Raw genomic sequence first — 18050 nt, forward strand, 5'->3', positions numbered from 1 at the left:
GACTCCCTCCATGCACAAGCCCACCAGACCGACTCCACTATCAGCTGGATACCTACTTGTCAGGGGGCTTAGAGCAGCTGCTGCTCCTGTGATGGCAGGGGGTGGGCTAGATGACCCTCGTGGTCCCTCCCCAAGTCTGAATTAAATAAATAAATAAACAAACAAGAAATACCTTGGGAATGTAGGAGAATACATCTGACCAGTGGAATGGAACCTGATTCATGATGATCCCTGCCACTGTACCCTCACAACAACGCTGTGAGGTAGGCTAGGCCAGGACACGGCCCAGGGAGTGTCAGGGCTGAGAGGGGAAGGAGCCCCTCCCGGGGGTTCAAGGCTTGCTGGCTGTGAAAACCCTGGGGGGGGAGGGTCGGCCCCCGGCTCAGCAGCCCTCAGAAGGTGCCCCCCAACTGCCTTGGGCTGGATCCAATTCCCCACCAGGGCCAACTTACCCAGTAGGCACGCACGGGGCCTGGGGCCCACTGTACTGTCAGGGGCCCATGGAAATGTCTCCTTTTCAAACCGGGAAGGAAAAAAAATGAACTTTTAAGGGCCAAAGAAAACGTTCATTTTTTGTTCTCACTTCTGGAAAAAAATGGCATCTTTAGGGCTCACGAGAATGTATTGGATTTTGCCTAAAACGGGGGAAATGTTGCTGCATTTAAAGGTATCTCAGAAATACTTTTGAAGCTTGAGATGGTTCTGGTGGGAGGGGCCCACGGAAGGCGTCAGGCGGCCCCGATCCGCCCCAGTCGTGCTGCGCCCATTCAGACGCCTTTGGGGAGCGCTTTCTCCCCACCCCCCCGTGGCCCCCTCCCCAAGTTCTTCTGGTGCTCCTGCGCAGGCCGGCCCTCTGGCTGCCTCGTTCTATGAGAAGCGCCGCCCGGAGGATCCTCCAAGTCAATGTTCCCTCTAAGCTGTGGAGTCTTGTGAGAAAAATTTCTACTTTGTGAGCTACTGGCATTAAAGCTGTGAGCGAGCCATTTGGCTGCTGCATGAATTAGTTTGCTCTGGAGCCACCTCTCCTGAGCTAAGACAAAAATGTGTGAGCTAGAGGCTAAAAAACTGTGAGCTGGCTCACACTGCCTCAGCTTAGAGGGAACAGTGCTCCAAGTGGCTCTTCGGTGTGTGTGGGGGTTCTCTTTTCCCTCTTCCTCCCACAGGAGGCTCTCTCTCACCTGTCCGAGAGCCGCCTTTTTCTCTTGTCCCAGGGGTGGTCTTTGGCTCGGTTCCCTCTTAGGGGACTTAGGCGGCCGGTGGTGACCGAAAGTGCCTTTGAGTGACCCCCCCTGACAGACCCTGCCTGCATGTGTAGGGGAAGCAACTGGGGAGGGGCTGACTACCCTTGCCTGCCATGTAGCAGCCCCGGACTTCTTCCTGAGTTGGTCTCAAGTCCAAGTAGTCACCGCCGGGGCTTAGCCCCTCCCCAATTGCTCCCCCTACACATGCAGGCAGGGTCTGTCAGGGGGAATGAAGCCTCGTGAGCTCAGGAGTTCTGGGCTGCGGCGGGCTATGCTGGTCGGGTGTCCGCACTAAGTTCGGCATCAGTCCTGGGGAGACCTCTTAGCCAAGCCGTGGCTCACCCTGACTGATGTGGAACCAGGTTCCCTATCCAGAATTCTCACTTTGCTGCCCAAGCAGCCCAAATAACCCGAGATGCTGGGGGGGGGGGAACTGCCCACGGACTCCTGTCCGGCTTCCTGCTGCCCCCCCTTAACAATGACCCTGCCCCCCCAAGAAGCCCCTTGCCGAAGTGACGGGTGCAGGATGGCACAGGGCCATGGGAGGGGAGAGAGTTTTTAACACTGATTAATCCTTTTTGGGAGAGGCCAGGCAGGTTTGGAAAGATTTTCTATCAACTAGGACGACTTTGGCTCAACAGGGAGAACAGAGCCATGCCATGTCATGATTGCCTGTTGGCCGCAGTGGAACTGCCACGTCCTGAGGCAGTATACCTGTGACTGGCTGGCCCCGTGCCCTGACTGTAGGACTTCTGGGGGCACCTCGGTGGTCACTGCATGAAACAGGATGCTGCCTTAGGTGGGCCCTGATCCTGGAGGGCTGCTCTTAAAATTCACGCGTCTCTTCCTTTTTGACATGTCAGGCTGGAAGGTGGCTTTGCGAGGAGGCGGCGCCATGCCAGCCAGGCTTCAGCGCGGAGACGTACACGTTCACTGTGCTGCGACGGGACCTGAGGAGGGGCCAAAGGCTGGGTGAAGGTAAGGGGAGTTCCATTCCCGTTCTTCCTGCTTCCCCCGGGTATTCTTGTGCAGGGCGGCACCTGACTCTGGCTGGGCGTGTCGACTTGCCTGGCCTCCTTCCTGGAACCAGGATAAACTGGACCTGGGGCTAGATTAAGCGTTCTGCTAAACATGTAGGGGAGTGGAGCCCCTTCCCACTGGCATTGTCCCTGGAACTGCAAAACACGCTCTGCCTTTGTACAATACTCCTCTAGCCTGAGAAGAAAACTTTTGGCTTCCAGTGGGTTTCAGATCCCCTGCTGGTGGGTTCATATGGCACCCCTTTCCCCCTTCCGAAAGAGGGAAAGTGACAACCTTCTGGGGGATCGGCTCCCTCTTCTGTAAAATGGGTGCAGTCACAACTTGCTGGTCAAGGTGACCCTGGGCGTACACAAGGTTGTAAATTACTCTTCTGCAGAGCTCTGCGAGTGCAAATCCTAAATTTATTTTATTTATTATTACATTTCTACCCTGCCCTCCTCGCAAGCGGGCTCAGGGCAGCTTACAATAGGGCAATAGTAGGGATCCCTGGATTGTGGGTTTGGGGTTTTCCCCACTCCCCCAAGGTGATAATGGGGGGGGGAGGATGCCGTGCGGTTTGCCTTTTGCTTGTGGAAGTGGATGTTTTGTTGCTGTGTGGAGGGACTACTTGAAATGGGCTTTGACTCTGAATGCCAGGAGAGGTCACAGCCGAGGAGGGCCAGATAAACACCTCTCCTGAGAGGCGAATTGATCACCTGGAGCTTCAAGGGTCGGGGCAGGGGACCTTCTCCGGCCCCCCTCGGGAGTCCCTGGTCCTTCCAGCCAGGGTCCCTCAGCCTCTCCTGCCAGGTTCTGGAAACCAGAAGTTCCGACCCTTCCAGCAGCTATGCAGGGTGGAGCCTGGCAGGGAAGGCGAGGTGGACTTGCTCCAACTTGCAGCTGTCGGGCGTGTTGTTTGCATTTGGTGCATTTGTGAACTTTGACAAGCCTCCTGACTGGCTCCCTGCCTCCCAAGCGCCCGGCTTCTATTCTGCCCGCTTATCTCAGTTTCGTTGGCGTGACGGGGGTGGCCCCAGTCACTTTGTGTCAATAAGCTTTGTGAATCATTGACTTGGTTTTACCAGGGCTTAGGACGGAATCTTGTTTTCGGTTCTGCTCTGAGTAAGGCAGGATCTTGACTGTTGCCCTCGTCTCATTAAATTGTCCTGGGGGAAAGTTTGTCTTGGAGTCCTGATTTCCCAGGCAGGTCACGGACATGGGTGTCACCGTGCTCTCCTTGGGCCGATCCCGTTAACATAAGAAGAGCCCTGCTGGGTCAGACCAGTGAGGGTCCGTCTAGTCCAGCATCCCGTCTCACACAGTGGCCAGCCAGCTCCTCTGGATGGCCAACAACAGGGCACAGAGGCCGAGGCCTTCCCCTGATGCTGCCTCCTGGCACTGGGATTCAGTGGTTTAGTGCCTCTGAATGTGGAGGTTCCCCCCAGTCACCATGGCTAGTAGCCACTAAGAGACTTATCCTCCATGAATCTGCCTAATCTACCATCACTACATCCTCTGGCAGCAAATTCCACACTTTAATCACTCTCTGTGCAAAGTAGTATTTCCTTTTGCCTGTCCTGAACCTACTGCCCATCAGCTTCATTGGATGCCCTCGAGTTCTAGTCTTTTGGGAGAGGGAGAAAAAATTATCTTTGTCAACTCTCTCCACCCCTTGTATAATTTTTAAACCTCTGTCATGTCCCCCCCAAGTTGTCTCTTTTGTAACTGGAAAAGTCCCAGAGACTCTTCAGCCTCTCCTCATAGGGCAGGTGCTCCAACCCCCTAATCAGTTGCCCTCCTCTGTACTTTTTCCCAGCTCTGCGATGTCCTTTTGGAGATGGGGTGACCAGAGCTGTACCCAGTATTCCAAATGAGGCTTCCTGTAGATCTGTACAGGGGCATTACAGTATTGACTGTTTTATTCTCAATCCCTTTCCTAATAATCCCTAACAGAGTTTGCCCTTTTCACCACTGCCGCACCCTGGGTTGAGACTTTCATTCGGCTTCCACTACAGCCCCAAGATCTTTCTCAATCTCAGTGAGTTCAGAAACCATTAGTCTATACTCGGAAGCTGGGGTTTTTTTGTCCCAATGTACATCACTTACAGCTCTGTGCATTCTATTTCACATAATAGTCATGGCAACATTTCATGACTAAATCACAAATAATAGGAACACTTTACAAAATAGCCGCCCTGTCTCGGAGCCGAGCCTTCCCTTGCCCCTGCCTGGCTGGAGAGCACCCTGATGTCTCTTTAGGAGAGGCAGTGTGGAACCCATGGGGCAGATGTGGTGGGGAGGGGCTGTGGCTCAATGGAAGAGCCTCTGCTTGGCGTGCAGGAGGTCTCAGCTTCAATCCCCGGCGGCATCTCCAGTTCAAAGGACCAGGCAGTGGGTGATGTGGAAGACCTCAGCCTACAGCCCTGGAGAGCCTCTCTCAGAGTAGACAGGGCTGACCTCGATGGATCCAGGGTCTGATTTAGTATAAGGCAGCGTTATGTATGTTCATGCGTTTTATGACAAGGCTGAATCATAGACTGGTTTGCGAAGTGGATCCCAGGTCGTGCTGGAATTATTTTCTTTGGTAGATTACAGGTTCTCCCCCCCCAACTTAAACATTTTTATTCCACTTTTCAGTTTTTAAAACAATTGCCAAAATAGCTAACATCCGGTTAGAACACAGAAATATACACAAGACAACATTTAAAAAAAAACACAGCAGTCAAAATAATTTAAACATTTCACTAGATTTTAAAATGATGGAGGTGGGAGAAGGGTAAAAACCACAACCAGGCAACTCACACGCATTTTTCAGAAGGCTCCGCACCCTTCTTAAAGTGGCCAGGTCTTGGCTGCTCTGTGGTGGCAGTGAGCTGATTTCTCCAAGGAGGACATTCCACATGCGTGGTGCCACTACCAAAGAGGCCTGTGCACACTCCACCTTGCCCTGCCTCAGACTAGGGCCTCGGGTCAACTGAAGCATTCTCCAGTGGGGGTCCTAAGCTGCCGGAGAACTTTCACCATGCAAGTCGTGTTATTTGTAAAGAGGACAGAATTGCAGGCCTGGAGTTCAGCATGTTTAGACTGTGGAGCTGGTCGGCAAAAAAAGAACGAATAGTTAATGTTATAAGGAAGTGTAGGAGTGCATGAAGCTGCCTTCTATAGATTGTACATTGTGATATGAATGTGCTGTTTTTATTATGATGTGTTGGGTGAGACCTTTTTTCGAATCAGGTGAACGTGCTCTAAGAGTTACTGAAAGGAGAGAAGGATCACAAGCCCCGAAATATTTGGCATTTGCCCTGTATAACCCCCAGAAACTTTCACATGTCTGTCTGTGTACCGTGGGACCAAAAGACTGCCAAGGATCCAACTGTGGTACTTAAGTTCCTGCTCTGGAGCAGCCCGTGTTGAAAGGGCAGGTGCCTCTACGCCTCTGTCTTGCGCAGGTTATGAAAGCAGGTGAAAGAGATGCCTTTCCCCCTGGGGTTAAAGTTGACTCAGCTGTTTGGCAAGAACTTTGCATACACCCAGCATGGCTGCTTAACTCTCCGAGTGATGCTTGCTTAAGGCCTTGAAGATTTCCACTAGAGGCTAAAAGGCACACCTGTCTGCTCTCAGTCCGGGCGCTCTGGGATGGAGGTGCTGGCTGCTCTTCACGCTCAGCGCTAGAGAGAAGCGATGCTGGCGTCAGTCCTGCCCTTGCCTCTGTAGCTGGTTCCGGTGGGCAGCCCCGAGCTCCCAGATCCCGTAAGGCCTTGCAGGGCTCTTGGGAAGATAAAAAGGCAACGCCCCACCTGGGCCGCGCTGATAGTCATCAGAAATGATGTGTGTTGCAAGGCGGCACGCCAACAGAATCCAGTGCCAGGCTGATATGGGGGGGAGCAAGGGGAGGAATAGCCAAAACCATTTCTGTAGAGTACAAAAAGGTGGCCCCTGGCTGCTTCGGAGCCACTGAGGGGCTGAGGCACAGTGCGAAGGGCTCTGCTAAAGGGGATGCCTTCTGCCGCTCTCTGGGTATAGAAAGATTAAACTGGGAGGGAGGGAGCCATCTTCAGGCAAGATGCCAGTGCGCGCTTCTCAAACTGGTATCTCTGTTAATCCTTACCAAGGCAGAAATCATGACAATGTGTTTTCTATTTTGAAGCTAGAGCCAGGCTGCCGGCTTTGTTCTGGCAGGGCTTCTGTGATTATAGAGGAACAGTTCCTCCACCCGCAAAACCCTTGTCAGTTGTTGTCAGGTTGTGAAAAGAAATCCAGGAGCTGAAGATCACCCTGCCAGTCCATGAAGTGACAAGAAAATCTTCGGCTCCTGAATTTCCTGCAGCCACGCATCCATAAAAGGCACAGCAGCCCTAGAGGAAGAAAAGCTGGCGAAGTGAACCCTGCATGTGGAGTATTTGCCATTGTTTCATGTCCCTGAGCCGCTGTCTGTGGTTACAAGAGTTGCGATCCTTCAGTGTGACGTAGGACACACTCAAGTCCTCGCTCTGTTTTGTCCCAAGGGCAAATGGAGCCCCATGCTTTGGGTAAAGCAGGGCAGTCCTTGGCCCAGGCCTTGGTAAGCAAGGCCTTGGAGAGCCACTGCCAGCCAGAGCGCTAGGGTGTCAGCTTCCTGGGGTGGCTGCGGGAGGTGGAGGATTGTGCAAGCTTTTGAATGACACAAAACTCTTCGTCAGGCCAACTCTTCGGTGTGCATCAGAGCGCACTTTCCAACGTCTTTCACCCGAAGAGGCCAGCTGGGTCCCTGCCTGTGGTGACACGATCCCTCTTTCTGCTTCTGACGCTTCTTGGTCATTCTTGTGTTGCAAAAGCAGAGGGAAGCTGAGTCAGGTTCCCTTGAAGTGTGTTTGTGCATCCCATACGCTTGTGCCTCCTACGGGGGCATCTGGGGCCATGTCTGCAACTCCGCGGAGGGGCCTTGCGGCTGAGTCAGAGAGCTGCCGCTTTCCTGAGCCGTGGCAGGCCAGGGCACGAGCAACTGACAGCAGCAACACGGTTGTGAGTTATTGCTGTGGGCTGCACAATATCCAATGCTCTGCGTGTGCAGCGTTGTGGTATTATCTCTCCCCCCCCCCCAATGTTTGGGTTGCATGGAGCTGCTTGGCCTGCCTTTTCCCCATGCTGTGAGGCACCCATAGCCCGCCCCCAAGTGGCCAAGAGACTTCAAAGCTGGAGCCTGCTGATCTCCCCAAAAAACCCCCCCCGTGGGGCAGTGGCTGGGCAGGGGCTTAATGGGGTGGCCGTAAAGGACCCCAGGCGGAACCGCCAGGAATCCCTTCAGGTGTGGCAGGCGCAAAGAAAGGGCGGAGACCCCAGGTCTGCTAATCTGCAGAGGAGATGCACTTCAAAGGCTTGCTGGGAGTGGAGGGATGTCCACCGGCCCAGCGGCCTGGCCTGTAATTAAGGCAGTGGTACAGGTGTGCGGGGGGAGGGGTGTTTCCCCAGCAGTGCAGCTGCAGCTCTTAATATGAAGGGAACGCCGGCTTCTCTCACCCTGTCAGAGGAAGACCGCTCTGTGTGGGGTGAAAACCGTTTCTGCAGGTTGCAACCGGCAGATTCCAGTCCAGGAGCACTTTAGGGGTGTTTTGGGGCATGAGCTTTTGAGAATTAAAGCGCCATTTGTCAGATATGGGGTAAGCGCCCTTTCAAAAGCAGGTCCGAGGGGTTAATGCCATTCTCCAGGAATGGGCTGTAGGAAGTTGTGCTGCTTGTCCTGTGGCCCGAGTTGCGGGGTGCAGTCCCTTCCCTGCCCCAGGCGGCTTCTTTCCCACCAATCTGCTCCCGCAGGCTAGAACATATAATCCAGGCCTGTTCAGAGAAGCGCCACCAGAGTCGAGCCATTCTGGGTATTGTGCCTGTAGCCGGCTGGCTCAATCCTTGGGGCGCCGCTGTGTTCTTCTACAGCAGGGATCCCTAATGCTTTTGAGCCTGTGGGCACCTTTAGCATTCTGACACAGGGTGTTGGGTGTAACTGCAGAATGGCCGCTGCAGGAGGCAGCGGAGCCAGCCACAAAATGGCTGCCGTGGCTTACCTGCAGTCACACAGTGAAGCTCTTTGTGCTGTGGTGGCAGCAGCTGCCAAAGCAAAGTTGTTAAAAATCTGAGCAGCTGATCAGAATTCCTGGGACAGAAGCCCTACCTGGTGCTGCCCATTTTCTAAAAGCACTTGGTGGGCGCCAGGAACGTTGTTGGCAGGTGCCACAGTGCCCACGGCACTACGTTGGGGACCCGTGTTCTAGAGGTGGCTCCTTGAGCTGTGGCCAAGAACAGGGCCTGGGCCAAAGCGAGCGGCTCTGAGTTTGGGGGCCACACAGTAACACGGACTGCTTTGCCACCTTGGACTGTAGAGCTGGGGTTTCAGGGTATGTGTTTGTCCACTGCCATGTTAGGCGTTTCACCTGTATTTTCCTTCAGGGAATATTTTGTGGCTTGAGAAAGGAGATACTTGACTTATGACTCCCAGGTAGTGCTGGGAGTGCAACATGTCTGCTGCACAACTTTTCTGGCGTGGATAATCTCGGATGGCGCCATCTGGACCAGGGTGGTGTCACCCCCCAGAGCCTGGGAGCTCCTCTCGGATGTGTGCCGGCTACTCATGTGTCCGGGGCCGTTTGGGAAAGGTTTCTGCCCCACTTGGTTAGGTCAGAAAGCCCCTGGTGGCTGAGCTGGCTGCAGTGAACTGTTCACTGTGTGAAACTGTGTGACTGCTGTCTGAATCAGCTCTCAGGTGAAACTCTGGTCCTGCAAACTTTTGAGTCCTGTTGAAACTCCCAGGTGATGTCACTGCTGAAACACGGAACCTGCATGAGGTGCCAGAGGCCAATGAAAAGCGGAGCCCTTCTGCACAGTTGGCCTGGTGCTTCCGGGGAAGGGGAGGGAGTGACGCATCCCGCTCTCTTTTCCTCTTCTTTGCCAGCTTCGGACAATGGCGCGCGTTGTGCGCGCGTTGTGCCTCAGCAGAGCAGAGCGTTTCATCCCAAGCTACACACGGTTCCGAGGCAGTATCCAAAGAGTCCAGCTGATGCCGCATTTGATCCGCTTCTGTTGGTGTTATGTTCATATGCTTTGCCTCCAAACATGCTTAGACGAGCGTGGAAGGAAGGAGGAGGCAAGCGCCCCACCCTCTGGCCTTTTGCCTGTTTGGCAAGCACTTAGTTTGGGTTTCTGAGCTCCAGAAAGATGGCTTCTTAATGGCTGCCGGAGTGGTCCCCCTCCGCCTGGGCCAGGCCTGTTTGGGTCCTCTGCATGCGGAAGTTGAGTCGGATTGGTGTTGTCACAGACCGGTGCCCCACCCAGGCTGGGATGTGGGAGGATGACTCTTTGGGAAAGGCCCAGGAGGGCAGGAAGTGTGACGCTCAAGGGTGGCCGTTGCCCATATTTGGTGCCGTGAGAAAGGTTGTTGGGTTCCTCTTGTATCTCTGCAGTTGAAAGCATAGATAAAGGCTTCTTGAGAACCAGCAAAACAACACATCGTCTGTGTTTTCTCAGGACGCTGAAGCTTAATTTATGTTGCTTCATTCTCCCTTCCCCTCTGCTCAGTTATTCCAACCGTGATGAGTCATGTCGGTCCAGTCTGGTGTCGTGGTTAAGAGCGGCGGGCTCTAATCTGGGAGAACCGGGTTTGATTCCCCGCTCCTCCTCCACATGCAGCCAGCTGGGTGACCTTGGGTCAGGCACAGTTCTCTCAAGAGCTGTTCTCTCAGCCCCACTTACCTCACAGGTGTTTTATTTTATTTTTTAATTTAATCCAATTTTTATCCTGCCCTCCCTGTGGATGGGCTCAGGGCAGGTTACGAACTCACAAATCTCAGTAACAGTAGTTAAAATAATTAAACAATAATTTAAAACAGTAATAATAGCAGGGATGCCATTCCCCAGGTGTGGGGCGGGGGATCACCCCCTTTCTTGGGCTCCTGCCTGCTGTTGAGTGGGAGGAAATTCCCCCCACCTCTGATGTTGTGCGCAATGCGGTGATGTAACCCAGAAGTGACGTCTGCTTTTTGGGCAAAACTCTGTGGTTTGAGACCGTTTTTACCATAGAGCTTTGCCCAAAAAGCAGAGCGTTGTCCCCAACGTTGCACAACATCCCAGCACACCCCCGGAACACCCCCCAAATTCCCCTGCTGGCACAACAAATGCCTGTTGTGAGGAGAGGAAAGGAAGGTGATTGTAAGCTGCTCTGAGACTCTGAGTGAAGGGCGGGGTATAAACCCAACTCTTCTTCTTCTCAGTGATCCAAGGGAAGATCTTGCGGCAGCGAGTGGGCACAGAGTCCAAAGGTTCTGTCCTGAGGAGTGTCTCTGCCATTTCCCCCACCCCATCAGGGGTAGAATCAGGGTGGCCCATCTGCACGAGCAAACCCAGGGGTGGTTTGGGACACTTGTGTGTGAGAGGCACTGCCTGGTGCCCCCAGCAAGCATCTCTGCAATACTGCAGAGGATCATGGGGCGCAGCTCTTGCATCACATGATGCAGCCACCTGGGGTGGAAAGACACGGCTGGTCAGTCCTGGCTGTGGGTTTTTGGGGTTTTTTGGTGTTGTGTAGCCTCTGAATTTTGAGGGGAAATGGGCATGAGCGTAAAGTGAAGTGGGTAAGGCGTTTAGGTATGAAGCGGGCCGACTGAGGGAGTCGCTTGCGTGGGCCCCGTCAGCCTGAGAACTGCACAAATGTGGTGCCTGAAATTCTCCTTTACGAAGTGGAGTCCTGTGTCTTGACGTTGGCTACGTCTGCATGGATCTGCGTCTGCTAGTCCAGGGGAGGGCACGCTTTCAAGCCTCTTTCAGCTCCACGAGGACTAGAAAGTTTGCTTTCAAAACATCAGGAAACTTGAGATCCCTAGGCTGCTGAATTGTATGATGTCATGGGAAAACCTACGCCCCAAGCATGACTCACTGCTGTCTCCCCCCCCCCATAATCCCTTCCAAACCATTCCTTGTTTTAGATCAGGAGGAAAGTAAATTTTCACAGTTGTCATATGACCAGATAACCTTCATCATTGCGCATCCTGCCCTTTCACATTTCAAACTTTTGAAACCGAGTGTTTTGCAAGGCAGATGTGTCAGTAAAGGTTTCTCATTTTGGGGCTCTCAATGCAATTCCTAACCGGTGGGCATTTTATATTTTTTTAAGTTCTCATGGTTGCCAGACCCTCCTCCCTGTGGCTTTTGTTTTTTGCTGCGAGTGCTCTGTTGATGTTTAAAGGGAAGAGACCTTTCCTGTTGTCCGACATCGAAGGGCACAGTGTCATCTCCAGGAAAACTGCTGCAGTTGATGGATTCAGATACTTGCACCCTGCCTTTGTTCTTGGCTCCGGGCCCGGGGTGGGGCTTGACACAGGCTCTGCCCAAAGGAATTTGCCTCCTCCAGGTTGAGAGGGGGGAGGCCAGCAGGGGCGGGCAGGCAGGCAGGCAGGCAGGTGATGGGGGCTGGGGTGTGCGAGCCGGGGCAGAAGCTGCATTCGTTCCAGGCATGTGAGTTTGGTTTGGTTTGGAGAGAGGCTGAGCCCCTTGAGGCCCCCTTGGACTGCTTCCTGTGGCCAGCCCAAAGGGCAGGTGGTGGTTGGAGGACGGACAGAGGTGCTCTGAGGGAGGCCAGGTTGTGTTGGGAAGGCGGGGCCTCGTCCTGACTTGGGGAGTGCCGGTTGGTTCCCTGAGCCCCACCGTGGTCCGTTTTGGCTGGGAGCGAGGTTCGGGCAGACAAGGGCTTTTCCGCCTGTGCTCCATGCAGTCCTTTTTTGCACTTCGGCACGTGAAGCCAGGCCTCTTCCAGGGGGGGGGGGGACTGCAGCCCCTCCCTAACTGGAGAGTCAGGGAAATGGCGGGCTGGGGAAGAGCAGTTTCCGCACAGGGGCCTCTTGCTGCCCTAGCTTGTTGTGCATGGTTTGTTGTGCCTGGCTTGCAGGCGTTCAGTGTGTGTGTGAGTGACACAGCGAGGGCTTCCAGAGAACCTCCTCAGAGGCACTGGGTGGGGAGAGGGACGGGTGAGGGCTGTGGATCTGCTGGGTCCTGCCTAGACAAGGCTGAGCCGGAATGCGCCCTCCCTCCGAAGCGGGCCAGCGGGAAGAACAGGCTTGGTGCGGTTGTGCTTCCCTCTACCCTGCGGCAGGTGGAGTCCCGGCCGAGCCGTCTGCTCCAGACTGCTGGCTTCTGGTGCCACGACTGCCTCACTCTGTGGCTGGGCCGAGGGAGGGCTGGCAGTCCAGGGGGCCTCTTGGGGCAGCGCTGTCTTTGCCCGACTGTCGCCTCCCTGCCTGGCGTGGCCAGACTTCCTCTGCGGTGCCAGAGCAGGAGAAGGCATGCTGTGTGTGGCTGTTCCAGGGACCCACCTCTGGAATGGAAATGCTTTCTGGTAGCGCTGAGAAGTTCGGGAGGTTGGGGAATGCACACATGCGCACGCACCCAGGCCAGCCACGTGACTGAGATTCCCTTTGGAAAAGTCAACGGTTTGAAAGCAAACAGAAGAGCGATCAAAGGGCATGTCCCGCTTAAGCCCGCACAAGTGTCTGCCGTCTCCTGGGTGCAGGAGATCTTCCTGCTAGACCAGGGGTGGCCAAACTGCAGCTCGGGAGCCGCATGCGGCTCTTTCACACATATTGTGCAGCTCCCGGCAGGGTGGCTGGGGAAGTGAAGGGGAGGTATGCTTCGCCAATCGGGCTTCCCTTCCCCAGCCAGTGTTCCTCTCCTTGGGTAGGCTCAAGTTGGGGGGGAAGGAGAGAAAGAAAGCAACGTTAAATGTGTTCTCAAAGCGCCCCCCCCCACTGGCTTGGAGAAGGCATTTGTATCTTTAAATCCCTTCTCCAAGCCAAACCAGCCAGCATGGGGGCGGGCGGGGGCCTTGGAGGATGCATCTGAAGTTAAAGTTGCTTTCTTTCCACCTCTTCCTCCTTCCCTCCCCCATCTATTTGCTTTCTTTCCACTTTCTTTCCACCTTCCTTTCTCCCTTCTGACTCTATGATTCTATCATTCTTTCTCCCCTCCCTCCCCATCTATTTGCTTTCTTTGTTTCTCTCTCTCTTTCCCCCTTCCCACATCTATTTGCTTTCTTTGTTTCTCTTTCTCTCCACCTCTTTCATTCTTTCCTTCCACCCCCTCTCTCTTTCTCTCTCTCTTAGACAAATAAATACCATTAGCAAACAAACAAATCTCATTGAACAAATAAATATTGTTATCAATATCTGCTTTTACCCCTTTTGCTTTTATTTTTGGCAGTATGTTAATAAAAAGCAAATCTGCATATTTCCCAATAAAAACGTGTGTGTAATATTTGTTTGTGCCTTGTGGCTTTCAAACATCTGACATTTATTTATTTGGCCACCCCTGTGCTGGACTGTGTCCAAAGCCACCTCCTCGCAAGGAAAGGAAAGGAGAAGATCCCTTCTGGCAGAGTCTTCACTCTGGCCTGGTCCAAGGCAGAACTTCCAATCACTGGGGAGTCCAGTGTTCCCTCTAAGCTGAGTTAGGGTGAGCCAGCTCACAGTTTTTTAGCCTCCAGCTCACCCATTTTTGTCTTCTCTCAGGAAGGAGGGCTCCAGGGCAAACTCATTGATGCAGTAGCCCAATCGCTGGCTCACAACTTTAATGCCAGTAACTCACAAAGTAGAATTTCTGCTCACCCATTTCTGTCTTAGCCCAGGAAGGAGGTCTCCAGAGCAAACTGACTTATGCAGTCGCCAATTCGCTCGTTCACAACTTCACTGCCGGGCAGTGTTCCCTCTAAGCTGAGTTAGTGTGAGCTAGCTCACTGTTTTTTAGCCTCCGGCTCACACATTTTCTGTCTCAGCTCAAGAAGGATGGCTCCAGAGCAAACTAATTTCTGCAGTAGCCAAATGGCTTGCTCTCAACTTTAATGCCAGTAGCTCACAACGTAGAATTTTTGCTCACAAGACTCCACAGCTTAGAGGGAACATTGCTGCCGGGAGCTCACAAAGTAGGATTTTTGCTCACATGACTACAGCTGGGGGGGGGGCTGCAACTGGACGGCCCGTTCCTCTTCTGGGCTCCTTCTCCAGCCTCCTCGCCAGGCTTCATACTCCGGTGTGTGTGTGTGTGTGTCATTGTTGCTTCTGAGGGCACCAGTGGGTGGGTTCGGTGTTGCGCACGTGCCTTCTGTTTAATAACCCACCGATGATGGGGAACAACTTCCTCAAGAGGAAGTGAAAGCCCGGCGGCTACCGATTGCTCAACTCAAGCAGGCTGGCTGTGGGCTGCTCGTCCCACCTCCGCCTTCTTTCCTTGAAGAGATACCGATCCTCTGGGCACATCTGTTTTGTGGCGGAGCCAGTTCCACTGAGCATGGCGAGTCTGTGATGGTTTTGTTGCCCAACAGCCTGGACGAGCTTCCTCTGTTCTCTCCCCCCCCCCCAATATTTTGTCATCTTCTAAAGAGGCGGCTGCTTGTGGCTCGTGCAGACTTGTCAATCAGGGCAGTTAAGTGGCCGCGTGGGCCTCTGGCGTGGCTCCTTCCCGTCGCATCCTTGCCCCGAGGTCCGTTCTGTCTCCGGGGCACTTGGAGACTTGCGCCTGTGCTAAGTCCTGTGAGTCTCACCTCCCAGGAATGAGACTGGTCTCCTTTCGGGTCTGGCCCTGGCGGCTTGGACAGCTGGAAGGACTGAGTGCCGTTCTCCTTCCCTGGCACGGTGTGGGTTGGCCGGGCGCCCTCTAGAGTGCCTTCTGGGTGAGGAAAGGTGCTCTGATGGCAACCGTGACCAGCTGGCGGGCATCCCCCCCCCCCGCCTCATGGGTGTTTCCACAAACTGGAATTTTGCCGTCTGTCCCTGCCCCAGGCCCATGGCTAACGTGGGGCCCGGCCCCCTATTGTTTCTTCTGGGCCCTTCCCTCCCGGGCTGGCCCCCAAACTTGCCGCCTCCGGCCTGGCTTCCCCACTGGCCTCGCTCCACTCCCAGCCGGCTACATCCAGAACAGCGGTGGTGGCGCGGTGGCAGTGGGCAGGCGGGCTTGCTGGGCGACCCCCGAGTGAGTGGGCTGGGGAGGGTGTCCTACTGCCTCTCCCCACTCCCCACTTTCTCCCCCCTCCCCTGCCAGTCCCCCTCCTGATTGCCGCTGTGTGGCTTCACAACTTGAGCAGGTATGCAGTGCTGGGGGGGGGGAGGAAGCTGCGGCTGCTGGCCATTACCCCCTCCCCCACTTGCCCTGGAGTCTGGCGGGGTGGTGGTGCAGGGCTGCCTTAGGGGAAGGCTGGCTTCTAAGGAGTTTCACTCATTAATTAATTTTTTAAATTTTATTTCATTTATTGTTCGATTTATATCCCGCCCTCCCCAGAATGGGCTCAGGGCGGCTAACAATTACGGCACAAAGCCAAGATTAAACAATTCGGGCACGAAGCCACGATTAAAACTCTAAAAACAGAATAAAACAATCCAATAATACATAAAGTGTTGGTGCTCCAGATGTCGCTAGAGACCTCTAGGTATCACTTCAACCCTCAACTCCAAGATGGGTTCTGGTAAAATAAGCCCGGAGCAACGACCTACGTTCCGCAATAACACTGCCATCCAGTCTTCGTCCCAGGGGCGATTTGCAGTTAACTTTGCAAATCAATTAACTTTGATTTAGTTAGCTGGTGGGGGCCCCCGCCCCCCCAAATATCCCTGGCTATGGGGCTGCCCTGCCTCCTCCCCAGGGGCTGCAGATAGGCCTGCTTGCCGGGAGCCAGGTGAGTGCATCCCTGCCTGTTGGTCTGAAGTCTGTGCTCTGACGGGGGCTACTACAGCGTGGGGGCTGAGGGGAGGGGGACATCAGGCCTCTCGGTGATGCAGAGACCCTCTCACCACTGCAGCGGATAGCTGAGCCTCCAAGGTCAGAGGCAGCAAAATCTGGCCTGGCTGATGTCAGAAGCAGGACTGCTGGAGGAGGAGACCGTCTGACCTGTAAGGCGATGCTGGGGTGTCCGTTTCTGGTCTGCTCAAGGAGGACCCCCCTCCCCCCCAAAAAAGCATTACACTTTTCTAATAACAACACACTGGAGATCCTGGGTAGGGTTGCCAAGTCTGGGTTGGAAAATACCTAGAGACTTTGGGGGTGGATCCGGGAGAGGGCGGGGTTTGGGGAGGGGAGGGGCCTCAGCATGGTCCAGTGCCATAGAGTCCACCCTTCAAAGCAGCCATTTTCTCCAGGGGAGCTGATCTCTGTCAGCTGGAGATCAGTTGTAAAAGCGGGAGATCCCCAGGCCCCACCTGGAGGCTGGCAACCCTAATCCCAGGATCAAGGCGTATTTTCCTAGCCTTGACCAGAGACAGAGCCTTTTCAGCGATGACTCCAACTTGGTGGAATGCACGCCCATCTGAGATCCGGGCGGAGGGGAAGGGGAAGGAGTTTTTAAGCCGCAGGGCTGGCCAAACAGAGTCTTAACCGCCAAGCATATGGATGAGAGGTCAGGGGAACTCCCAGCCATGCCGTTCTGCTACCTGGGCCCCTCCCTTCCTTTCCCTGGGGCAGCAGTACAGTAAACATGTGGGCCATCGTAGGAGTTGTTGTGCTGAATTGTCTTAATTGAAATGTTTTACTCGGATGTATGTTTTATTTATTATGTGTTGGGACCCACCCTGAGCCCCACATTAGTGGGGGAGAGCGGGGTACAAAGAGAAATTAATAATAATAAAAATAATAATAAACAATACAGGCCCTCTGGGGGTACTCCTGGCAGCTCGTGTGGGAGCCCAGGATGGCCCCAAGGCGCTCAGCTGCTCAGCTCTGCTTCCAGAGAAGCCGCCGGGCTCAAAAGCCGGTCTTATAAATAGACGGACTGGCTCTGACCTTGCTTCTTGGGTGGGTATTGACTAAACCAACCACTGCTCAAGATCTCATTGGATGCCGGGCCGGGCCAGAGCACCTCGTCCACCTTGAGAGGCAGAGAGAGGACGCGTGGTGCTGCTGCCGCCTTCAGTCCCTTTCCTTACTTATGTTTATTAGCTTCTATGACCAAAGGTCTTAAGCTCAATTATAAAAGATGAATATACAACATTGGCCTCATAACACGAACTTTACAATAAAAGTTTACAGTCGAAATACTCAAATCTAAAAGATCTAAAATGTTAAAACAGAAGTCATTAATAAAACTATAATTCATTTAAATATTCATTTAAATCATAATGACTAGGTGCATACCAAATTCTGTTACGGTTGGGTCAAGCCAGACATGGCCAGGGTCCGACATACCTGAGGGACCGCCTTTCCCCATATAGACCCCAAAGAGCACTTCGGTCGGGGTCACAGCACCGTTTAGTGACCCCGGGCCCAAAAGAGGCTAGGCTAGCTACCACAAGGGCCAGGTCCTTTTCGGTGGCGGCCCCTATCTGGTGGAATGAGCTCCCAGAGGAGATCAGGGCTCTGCGGGACCTTTTACAGTTCCGCAGAGCCTGTAAGACGGAGCTCTTCCGCTAGGCTTTTGAATAGGGGCCGCATCCGCCATTACCGCCGCCATTACCACCACCGCCACCACTACCATCACCGCATGTATGCGGAAGCAGGACTGTTAGGGTAGGCCTATGAGAAATTGGAACAACATGGCTTAGGCCACCCCTCTCCCTTCTGATTTCGATCTCGGACCTCTTCCTGTCATGTAATGGAGTAAGTGTAAGTTTAGTCCTCCATGTATCTTGTGAGTTGTGAACTGTTTAATTTATGTTGTTTTTAATGTATTTGGTTTTATAGCACTTGTGCCTTGTAAGCCGCCCTGAGCCTGCATGCGGGGAGGGCGGGGTAGAAATGGAATTAAATAAATAAATAAATAAATAAATAAAATTTTTGTCGATTTACATTAAAAATTTA

The 18050-nt window shown here is 53.7% G+C and overlaps 1 protein-coding gene across 1 annotated transcript in view; it reads left to right on the plus strand.

Moving 5' to 3' along the window:
- The first annotated feature begins 696 nt into the window (after nt 1-696).
- Nucleotides 697-18050, plus strand: part of LOC107106526 (B-cadherin-like) — a 31880-nt gene continuing 14526 nt past the window's right edge. Inside the window, exons 1-2 of the mRNA XM_015406694.1 lie at nt 697-705; nt 2105-2219. Coding sequence (XP_015262180.1) covers nt 697-705; nt 2105-2219 — 124 coding nt within the window. The remainder of the gene's footprint in view (nt 706-2104; nt 2220-18050) is intronic.

This window comes from Gekko japonicus, unplaced genomic scaffold, assembly GCF_001447785.1.
Source record: "Gekko japonicus isolate JY-2015 unplaced genomic scaffold, Gekko_japonicus_V1.1 scaffold386, whole genome shotgun sequence".
Classification (NCBI taxonomy): domain Eukaryota; kingdom Metazoa; phylum Chordata; class Lepidosauria; order Squamata; family Gekkonidae; genus Gekko; species Gekko japonicus.